Here is an 11,771-nt window from a genome sequence, read left to right as displayed (position 1 = left end):
CTCCAAAGTTAGGCCCCAAGTTACACCCATGATCAGGAGTACAGAATTTTGTTTCTCTCTTCAATCACCATGTTTGCAGAAGATATACTTCAAGCTATTGTATTTTGTTTAGGCTTCATTTTCTATTCTTTGTGCAATCTCTTTCCTTATTCCTAATGATTGTGAAACTATTTTAACAATGTTTAAAAATGTATGAACAATGGACATCAATGTATTACGCTGTATACAATACAGTGTACTGAATTTGTTGACTGTGTGCTTCATTACTTGGAATGTTTCAATCTATTGACATGCATCTTCTTCAGCTGCAGGAGGAGGAGTAAGCAAGCACACAATCATTTGAACAATTTCTTTTTAGATCTCACTGGATCTATAAACTGTTGCATGACATTTTTCACAAAGTCTAATGCAAAAGATAAAAAAAAAAGAAACACAAACGTAATAATCATTAATATTTCTGAGTATAATCGGTAAAATGGATTTTGTGCTTAAATGAGTGCTTTATTTTACTTCACGTGTCGTGAACCGTGGCCATGCAGTCTAAGGCATCGTGCTTTGGACTCTCGCTATGGGATGCACGCAGGTTCGAGACTCCTGGGGGAAGCATAATAACTTTTCTCCTTAGATTTCAGCCTGTGTATGGGACTGGTGGCCACCCACAATCGTAAGGAAATTGGGGATCTATAAATGAGTAGTGTAACCTGGCCATGGAAACCTACTGGGGGTTTGTTGAGCTGACCACATACCACCCCGTAACTGGTTGAATAATCTTCCACCTCAGCAGATGGAAATGAGGCCGGCAGTCAGTAGGTAGACCCTCTCCCTCACAGGCTCTTGCACCACAGGTCACTATTACCATAGGCACCCCCCCTCCCAAACTTTCAGGTTTGTTTTTTAAAATTTACAAGTTAGGGGACCTGACGAGCAAAGTAATAAAGAATAATATTTCTGAGTTCACAAACGTCACAGTTATTTTGCAAATAATCCTGAATGCTGTTTTTATGGGAAACTTTTCGAGTCTCTTCCTCGAAACATAAGCCCCAGGTTTGATTTTACCCCTTCAAAATTAGGCCAAGTTTGATTCTATCCCCTCAAAATTAGGCCCAGTTTGATTCTATCCCCTCAAAATTAGGCCCAATTTGATCCTACCGCCTCAAAATTAGGCCCAGTTTGATTCTATCCCCTCAAAATTAGGTCTAGTTTGATTCTATCCCCTCAAAATTAGGCCCAGTTTGATTTCTATCCCCTCAAAAGTAGGCCCAATTTGATCCTACCGCCTCAAAATTAGGCCCAGTTTGATTCTATCCCCTCAAAATTAGGTCCGGTTTGATCCTACCCCCTCAAAATTAGGCCCAGTTAGATCATACCCCCTCAAAATTATGCCGTCTGATTCTATCCCCTCAAAATTAGGCCCAGTCTGATTCTATCCCCTCAAAATTAGGCCCAGTCTGATTCTATCCCCTCAAAATTAGGCCCAATTTGATCTTACCCCCTCAAAATTAGACCCAGTTTGGTCCTACCCCCTCAAAATTAGGCCCAGTATGATTCTATCCCCCTCAAAATTTGGTCCCAAGTTATGCCCATGACTATTACTACGCATTTCTGCCACTTTTAGCTAATTGTGAAGATGAGGATGAATGGTGATAAAATGAAGGGACACTCACAAATAAATATGCACAGTCCACAATACAAGTCCCATAGAGGACTGTCCCAAGTCCAGAGTTGTTTCAATATTCAAGTATCAGTGGGAGTTTCTAAGACTGTCAACATTGCTATCAGTGCAAAGTGGTATAGGCTCAGCCCTACTTAACCATTAATCTGTTTGACTTCTGCAGACACATGATCACTCATGACTGAAAGTGTTAACAATTGTGCCAGTGATGTCAATTAGTAGAGGTTATTTGTTTGAAGGTTGGGTGTACAGTGTGCGTGCAGCTTTCATAGCATATTTTGAAATGCGATATGGAAGAACATAAAATGCCATCCATTCAATTCCCACCGTTGCAAATAGTAGTGCAAGAAACATGATTTATATGTCAATGTTTTGACACTTGCACTGTGACATAACAGTTGGGCTGAAAAGTTCGTAGGCTGACTCATAGATGGCGTTACTAGAATTAAATCCATGTGATTTTTACTTAGTACTAACCTTCAAAAGATACGTGTATAAATTTCACAGCTGCTGGATAATTAGTTTGTGAGATATAGCATTGTGAGTGAAGCAGCTTTTGTTATTGTGAAAAAATGGATAAATAATAATATTGTGTGTTAATAAAGCATTGCTTTTTGGCGAAAAAAAATACTGTTGAAGCCAAGGTTTGGCTTGATAAACATTATTCGGACTCTGCACCAGGAAAATCAACCGTTGAGAAGTGGTTTGCTAAATTTAAACGAGGCGAAATGAGCATCGAAGACGATGCACGCAGTGGACGCCCCAAAGAGGCTGTTACCGACGAAAACATCAAAAAAGTCCACAAAATAATTTTAAATGATCGTAAAGTGAAGTTGATCGAGATAGCTGAGACTTTAAAAATATCAAAGGAACGTGTTGGACATATTGTGTATGAATATTTGAACATGCGAAAGCTGTGTGCAAAATGGGTGCAGCGCGTGCTCACAATCGATCAAAAGCAACAACGTTTTGATGATTCAGTGCAATGTTTAGCGATATTCAACCGTAATAAAATTGCTTCCCCATCCACCATATTCTCCAGATCTGGCACCCAGTGACTTTTTCCTGTTTGCAGACCTTAAAAGAATGCTCGCTGGAAAGAAATTTAGCACTGATGAAGAGGTAATCGCCGAAACTGAGGCCTATTTTGAGGCTAAAGAGAAATCGTACTATAAAAATGGCATCGAAAAATTGTATGACCGCTATAATCGTTGTATCGCCCTCGAAGGCAACTATATTGAATAATAAAATCGAATTTTGTCAAAAAAATATTTTTTACTATGTTAGCCTACGAACTTTTCAGCCCAACTATTAATGTAAGCAAGCAAGTCGGAAACTAGTATTGTTTGCCTTAGCATCATATGGTGACACTCCTTGGCTACATAAGTACCCGGATATGCTATCTTCTCATGGGGGTACCTCAAGCAAGTAGTCTACCAAACAAGTCCTGTCCGGTGCATATATGGACTAATCAAGGGGTGCTAGGTTTGATATCAGATGGATGCACATTGCACAGTAGTTCAAATCTCTTTCTACACAGCAGGTCCAATACTGATTACCATATCTGAGGATATAGTAGACGTAAAACACGTAAAACAAACCCTCCTTCCCAACCCTTTTTCCAAAAAGGCCTCCCCGATGGTGAAGTTGTAGCATAGTCACCTTGTAATCAAGGGGTCCTGGGTTCGATTCCTAGTGGAGGCACATAGTGGTTCGGATTCCACTTCAAGCTGTAGGTCCAGTCCCAATTAGCCTTACTGTGCATAAAGTGGACTTAAAACACCAATTCAACATCAACCTTTTCCCAAAATTATATTCTGCACTTTAAAACTATAAATTCCTTTGCATCCAAACAGAGATTTACCATAGACCTCATGTCTAAGGGACTTTTCATACTAAACTGACGTGTTGCCCGGCATCCAAATGCATTTGTCTCCTAAGTTTAATTTCGAAGTGGTATATCCATCTTGCACATTGAATTGACATGCTACACATGACACTTTCAGCCTTTTTTTCTATAGTGTGCATCATGTCACCTTTTTCTGTTGTATACTCAGTGGATGCTTTTCTTTACAGGCTGGAAAGAGAGTATGTATGAGGTTTGAATTAAAGTGTCACTTGAGTGTGAAAATCCTGTTGCTTTTCACTTATCACTTTCGATGCGAAAGACAATTGTGTATGGTGTATGACCCTTTTCTGTTGTTTTTATATTGTGGAGATCTGTGAAATAATGTTCCTCTGTTACCTTAGCCTGAAGGCTAGATGCACGTGATTGTAGTACTCAATACATTTGATGCCAATTGTAATTTTACATTTTACTCTTCGAAATTTTTACGTGTTCTTGTGTGTGTAGAATGAAATTTGCTAAAAAAAAAATACTGTGAAAGTGAATATTCATAATAATTAACAGATTATATATATTTTTAATTAAAAAACACAAGGTTCAAGAGCAAAAATCATGATGATAAACATGTCTGGAAAAATTTCATTTTTGGACTGGAAAACCTGGAAATGTCAGGGAATTTCATAATCAAAGAAATCGTAGAAACCCTGTCAACATTTGCATAATGGTGAATGTGGTACATAACATTTTTTCATAATTACTGATATAAATTGTATACTTTCATAGCCCTGCAGTCAAGTTTGAAATGCAGTGAGAAAAACTTGTATTGCAAGTTGATTGTCAATTGTTATCAGTAGAGCCCGGAAGTTCAGGCATTTATTTTAGTTAAAATAGGCAGGCAAAAAAGCATTTATAATGTGGTAAATAGGCACTAAAAATGAAAAAAAGGCAAAATAAACCGAAAAAAAGGCACATTTAGAAGTCACTTACTTTTATCTATAATTTCTGGCAAAATGTTAAAATCTAAATTGGGAAGAGCATTTCAATTTTCTCCATCTTGATTGCACATAACTACAAGGTGCTTTTTAAGTTCTAAACATTCATTGATAGTCGTCTGTCAGAGAGAATGTTTTTCATAATAGAAAATGATCTTTCTACTTCGACAGAAGTTATTGGAGCATACATATAACAAGCTAATGTAGCTGAACTCATTTTGGTAACAGCATTTTCACCTTTTAGAATATCACAAATTGTTTTCAATTGTTTCAAGTCCTTATTTGCACTCACTACCCGTTAGCACTTTTCCGCAACAGCTGACTCCTTTTCTCCTGGCACTTCCATCATCTGCTGCATAGATTCCTCGAAGATTTTCATGGATGCTATAATTGTAATTGTCTCTGGCAATGCACCATAATGTGCAAAAGTAAACTTGAATAGCACAGGAGTTTTTTCACTTCACGAATTGAAGCCGCTTCATTTTCTGAAAGAGCATCGATCACCTCACTGATTTTTTGAAGGTTGTTAGCATAATATATAGCTGCTGATATCCAGGTTCCCTATCTCGTCAAGACTGGTTGCTGAGGTAAACTAAGCTCAATCGCAACTTCCTGAAATTTTCGGGTTCGAGAGGGAGATTTCAGAAATATTTTCTTTGTGTTCGAAATCAACCTGTCCACTTCAGCAGTCAATCATGCACAAGAAATGTAAACCGAAAGGCAATATCCTGACTCAGCATGAAATACTTTTTTCTCACACTTTTCTCCTTCAGCAATGTTGAAACATGCGTGAGTTCAATATTAATTAAATAAAGCGAAAATTATTCACATAATAAACTGAAGAAAAATAAATGCCAACGTTTTTTTGGGAGAAAAATAATTTATATACACATTTTTTTAAAAATAATGTCAAATTTCATTGAAAAAGGCAAAAAAAGGCATTATAATTAAAAATAGGTAGTGGGGTCCCAAATAGGCAAAATAGGCAAAATGAAAAGGCTTCCAAAACATTCGAAACAACATAAGAAACGTATATCCGGAAAATTTTTATCAATATATGCAGTAGATAAAAAGAGGCATTCTGCCAAACTTCCGGGCTCTAGTTATCAGCTTTGGCTCCCTGCTACACAACTCTATATCCAAAAAATGCCATAAACATCGAACTTGAGAACTCTCATTGCTCTAACGTTGAGCATTGCCTATTAAATGAATTATTAACAAGCAAGAAGTAATGAGAAATAAATACAAAAAATATTTACTTGTTCCAGATTTTCAGGTGACTTTACAATTATGAACTTTGTCCCAGGAGAGCACAGTTACATTAATGGCGGGCGGAGACTTGAGTGACAGGTGGAGAAACATTGTCATTGTATTCCCCAATGATATTCCCAGGTGGATAATAATTAGCCACCACAAATACACAGCCATCCTTGGACCTCGCTCTGCCAACACCCATCTCTTTGGTGCTGTTCCATATCAGTTGCGTGAAATTATCTGCAGATGTTGAAATACATTAGTGAAATTTTCAGTTCTGTTGATTTGTCAATGGAAAAATTTGCAGCAACTCATTCAGGAATTCTACTACCATGTGCTTATGCTTACAACACACAGTATTAACATCTTTTATGCAGGCAAATTAAGACTCGGCTGTACCTTTGGCCGACATCAAGGCAGTTGTTTTCGAATTTTCGTCCCCTTTCAAAAAAAGTGCTACAGAATTCGAAAATATGATTGATTGAGTTGGTGTATTAAGTCCACTTTATGCACAGTAAGGCTAATCTGGATTGGACCTATAATTTAAAATGGAATTCGAACCACTATGTTCCTCTACCCGGTATCAAACCCGGGACCTCTTGATTACAAGGTGACGATGTCAAAAATCTGAAAAATTACATGTGCTTAGTATTTCTTCTGTAGCATTTGTGTAGTTTGCTTTCTCTATTGCCTAGATATTCTCAATAGTTTCGTGGCTATGTAAGTCTATTAAACTATTGGTAACATCTAGATAACAGAAAGAAAACCACACGAAGATTCATGTGAATGCTTTAGAACATCATTTCTCAACCTATGGAACATGACTCACAGTTGGGTCCTAAGGAGGTGTTTGGTGGGTTGCAAAGTCAAGCTCAATATTATTTACTGTATCTTAAAAACCTATTTCATTTAAATTACTAAATTAGTAAGTCTTTTAAATTACATATTTGCTTTTCTAAAATGAAGTAAGTGTAATTTGTTTAAGTAAGTGTAAAGGGGGCTTCTTAAAATACTCTATGTTGGCAAAAATATAATTATTAACTGGGTGCATTTCCCTACAAGTAATTCTGCCGGCACCCCTGCTCATAGGTTCCATGAAGTGTAATATCCTTCAAGGTGGGTCCTGGACTGAAAAAGGTTGAGAACAACTCTAGAAGGGTTTCTAAGCATATGTAATTTTTCAGGTTTTGAAAGATTGTAGTGTATTTTCGAAAGTAGAGGAAAATTACAAAACCGCTGCTCTGGTGTTGGCCAAAGGACCAGCCGAGCCTTAAGACTTGAAATTCCCTCTGCAGACTTCCCACTCTATGAACAGTGGTCTCAAATTCGGATGCTTTCCAGTTTTGAAAGACCTTAGGGATCAACTTGAATGTTAATAGAATTTCTTACAGATAAGTATAAAATATACCAAACCATGTTATGTATTGTTTGAAATTATCATGGTAATACGCGTATATGTAATAATAATATTATTTCTAATGATGGTTAAATAGTAAAAACAACTTGTTTCATTACATTTTTAGGTAATAAATAGTTTCACTTACACCTTGAAATGATTGCATTTTACTAACTGGACATGACACATGAAATATTACGTTTTGTGAGCAGAAACGTGGGCTCGTTTTCTGTCACTAACTTGTTGATGTTTCGAACAATGTCTTGTGGACATGTTCTTTTTGAAATTAGCACAAGTGACTCAATAGGTTAAGTACCTGTTTATGCTTGAGAACAACAGTTCACGTGAGTATATTGTTCCAAACATAGACACTACCCATGCAGCAAGGTTATGAATGTTGATGTACTTGTCCTTTGAAACAAACTGGTAAAACTTTGTCAGCTGTTGAATTTAGAATCACTAAACATCATGGCTAATTCAAGCTAAGGTTCTTTGGATGCATTCTCAACATTATAGGTAAAGGGTGATTTATTTTATTTTGCAATTATTTGTGCAGGCCATGAAACAAGTTGGCATCAGGATACATGTGGTTTGAAGGGTTCAAGTTTGATACCACTGCTACCAGGTTGCCCTACTCAGAGACTTCTGGTGCCTGTTTCAAGGAACGGACTGTGCTGAAACTTGGTGTAGAGGCTATAGAGACCATGGGGAAGTGAATGCTGACGAAAAGAAAAAAATAGTTCCAACTTTCACCACTAGGTTGAAATGTGTGCTGAAATCTGGTGCACAGTGAACATCCAGGGAAATGCTTCGTCCGGCCATTGATCACACTGTTATGCTTCCAAAGTGACGGGGCACATATTGAACGCTGCTGTACCGACATAAACTCAAATTACTGGTTACTTCAGTGCATTTGCACCTGGTGGCTAAAATGTGAACCATTTCCCCCCCCCCAGTAGCATTCACTTCTCATGTTCTCCATAGTCTCTATACCAAGTTTCACAGCAATCTGTTGCTTCGAACAGTCCAGAGAGCTCTGGGCAATGGAAATTTAATTATAAGCACCACATTTCCACCTGGTGGTGAAAATTTGAACATTTTTTTTTTCAGTGGTATTCACTTCCATTGTGTCCATAGCCTCTACACCAAATTTCACCGCAATTTATTGCTTCAAACAGGCTTCAGAGGGCTCTGAATAGGGCAATTTTAATTGTGGCCACCCGCTATACATGGTGAGTCACCTAAAATTACCACCGGAAATATTTCGTGAACAACAACAAATATTGAAAAACTGCTTTGGCAGATATAAAGGTATGAAAGGGGCTCATGAAATTAGTGGACACAATACGTTTAACTACGTAAGGAAATATGGGTTCCAACACAAACAGTTTTTTTTAATGGAAATCCCATTTTATTTTAAGCTAATTTGAAAGTACGGAAAAATTCATCAAGAATGGTGTTTGTTACATTAATATGTCAAGTAGTTCTCAAGTAATTGTAACATGAAGTTGAGCGTGAAGGTGCATCCCCATACAGCTTGTGCTGTATTTTTGCTACACTCGCCATAGATAAGTATCATCTCGGCCTTTTCAGAGTTTAAAAATGCTATTTTCTCAGCAACAGTTCTGATGTACATACACTATCACAAACGTCTGGTAAATCAGTGTACTCTGTTTCCCCCTTGCTTTATTTGATAAATCCATTTGAAAGGAAGAAAGCAAAATGTATAAGGTGCAAAGTTTAAAAGTTGAAAACTTAAAGATTTGTCATCACAAAACGAGAAGAGTTGATTGTTCCGATGTACTAAAAATTATGACAAATCAATGAACGCCAATTAAAAATTAGAAAGATGTTAATGTACTAACCTTTATGTATGTAACTGATGTAGGGTGACCAGATACATACATTCAAAAAAGAGGACAGAGCATGGCTAAAAAGGAGGACAAAGCCCAAAAAAAGAGGACACCTACCCTTAACCTTAGCTTATTCAAAAGGGGGGAGGGGGGCTGTCTTTTCTTAGATTTTTTAACTGAATATTTTTAGAAAAAAAAAATTACAATGTTCCCTAGAGTGTTCAAAATATTTCGGTATTACATATGTTCATAAAGACATAAAATGCAACGTAAAGGGAAAATTCACTTGGTTGGGCTATCAGGCAACCCCCCTTTTATTGGATGCACGTTATTCGTGCCATTGATAATGGCAGTGTACAAATGGTTAGTAACCATGGTATATTATAGTAATAATTATTTATAAATAACAGCAACTACATAAACACGAAAAAAAACTTTGATGGATAAATAATATTGTTTTTGTGAGGTTCTGTGTATAAAATGTGTGTGTGACAATCATACAACAAGTGGTTATTTTTCTCATTTATGATGTTAATTTTTGTAATTATTACAATTATTAAATAACTGTACTTATCTTGATTGATTTTGGTTGATTTTCTTTATTTTACTTCGCTTTTTGTGCCACTTTTGGCTAATTTGCGAAGATGGAGATGAGTGATGAATGGATGCGCGTAGCGTGATGTGTTAACCACTCCGCCGGCATCTGTATTTATATAAACAACAAGACAAGCAGTGACGGTTTCTTGAATTTTAGTGATAAAACAAAGTATGGGCTTTTGAGCCCCCTCAGGTAAGTAAGTTTTTCGTACCGCACGGGTACGAGATCTGACTTTCTCCAACAATTTGTTGATATTTGTGAGAAAATTCTCTCAACATTTGTATTAAGTTGTCACGTCACAGAAAATAAATATTTTGCTATATTTTGAGTAGTTCTGAATAACATTCGGCAGATTTACTTGAATGGAAATATTTAGTCTATTTCTCATTTGCATTTTCTAATTCAGAATTACCACCAACAAACTGCTTTAAGATGAAAAATTAGTAAAAACTTTAACATCATCAATATAAATTCCTTTAATTTAAACCACAGATTTCCATACATTTTTTAACATCACTGTATTTCCGATTTGTTTTATTCCTTCACTTAAATCATTCAAATTCATCAACAAGACTCACAAGCAACATATATTGTTCTACCTCTTTAACAAATCCATCTTTTTCAGCACTTTCAATAATTTCCTCTTACCTTTAAACACAGAAAGCAAGCAATCTTCTAATAAATGCTCTAACATCTAACAATCATAACTAAGAGTATCTATAATTTTAAGCACACAAATATGTTCCTTTTCAAATCCTTTGGATTTTGGAATGAAATATCCCCATATGTGAATGCAAATGAAACAAGTCAGTTTCGCTTAACTTATTTCCGAAAGAAACTGAATTAAAATTTTAGGTAGTTTAGGTTTGAACAAGAAACATTTTAATGATGCGAACATTTCTGCCACTCTTTCATCAACAGGGAAATGTGACAGCCACTGACACAGATGGGGAGGGGCTGATGGGGCTGCAGCCCCTCCACAAATATTGAGAAGATCAAAGTTTTCAAATGAAAACAGCAATGGACTTGTGAAAAACCAAAGACGTAAATGCAAACACCTTTGAAAATGAGCCCCGATTACAAATTTTGCATTTGCACAACTTTTAAAACGAAAGTTAAAAACTGCAATTATGATATATATTGTATACTGTATACCGTTCCATCCTACCAGAATACAATTGCAGCCCTGCGTACGCCTACTTGACACTCTGCCTCATGTTTGATTCTTCCATCCTTAAAACGTTAATATTTTCATGCTTTTATTGTTGAATTTACACTTTAGTAAAAGTAACTATTACTCAATAATCAAAATTCTCACTATGCATTTCTGTATTGCGTATGTGTGACTCGAAACAGAACTGCAGAGACTGTATGCGTTCCCGCAGGCAATCTGGGGCTCCCTCAGAAGGAGAAGCAACAAGTTAGAAATATAATGATGATGACACGTTCAGAAAAACTTGATCATACGTTCCATGTAAAATAGCAAATTATGATCGTCGGTATTGATACATTACCTGTGCAGCACATTCGCTATATTCGATGCTGCACTCTTTCCGAAAAAGGGGCCTCTCCGATGAGGCAGTGGTAGCGTCGTCGCATTGTAATCAAGGGCCCCGGGTTCGATACCTGGTGGGGACGCATAGTGGTTCGGATCCAACTTTAAACTGTAGGTCCAGTCCCAATTAACCTTACTGTGCATAAGTGGACTTAAAACACCAACTCAACGGATCAATCAATCTTTCCGAAAAAGGAGGACATTTACCGATTTCTAAAAAATCCGCCCGGACGCCGGACAGACACCTAAAAAGGAGGACATGTCCGGATAAAAGAGGATGTCTGGTCACCCTAAACTGATGGCAGAGTGTTTAAAATTTATACTTCTCAACTTGCTCCTTAATGTACAAATATTTGTTAACTTGGAAAGATGTATCAGAACCTTTTAGATAATTTGTCAAAGCTTACTTATGTACAAACTACACATTTTATTGTAACCCGCAGTTGTTGGAATGTAACAACTTTCCTAAGCACAACACATAGTATGTAGAAGAGTAACATCTTTGTTACGATACACGAATGACATCAAAAGGGGGATATGTATGTTAGGACACATGAATCAACTTGTAAGAATGTTTGTTTTAAGTGTAAACTTCACCTTACAAT

The 11,771-nt window shown here is 36.8% G+C and overlaps 1 protein-coding gene across 1 annotated transcript in view; it reads right to left on the bottom strand.

The window, feature by feature from the left end:
• Positions 1-5,831: 5,831 nt before the first annotated feature.
• Positions 5,832-11,771, bottom strand: part of LOC146005465 (uncharacterized) — a 191,331-nt gene continuing 185,391 nt past the window's right edge. Inside the window, exon 49 of the mRNA XM_083144708.1 lies at positions 5,832-6,004. Coding sequence (XP_083000834.1) covers positions 5,832-6,004 — 173 coding nt within the window. The remainder of the gene's footprint in view (positions 6,005-11,771) is intronic.

The sequence above is a fragment of the Lepisma saccharinum genome, chromosome 23, assembly GCF_977018435.1.
Source record: "Lepisma saccharinum chromosome 23, izLepSacc3.1, whole genome shotgun sequence".
Classification (NCBI taxonomy): Eukaryota; Metazoa; Arthropoda; class Insecta; order Zygentoma; family Lepismatidae; genus Lepisma; species Lepisma saccharinum.
Note: the sequence above shows the minus strand (reverse complement) of the source record. Positions and strands in the feature narration are given on the sequence as shown.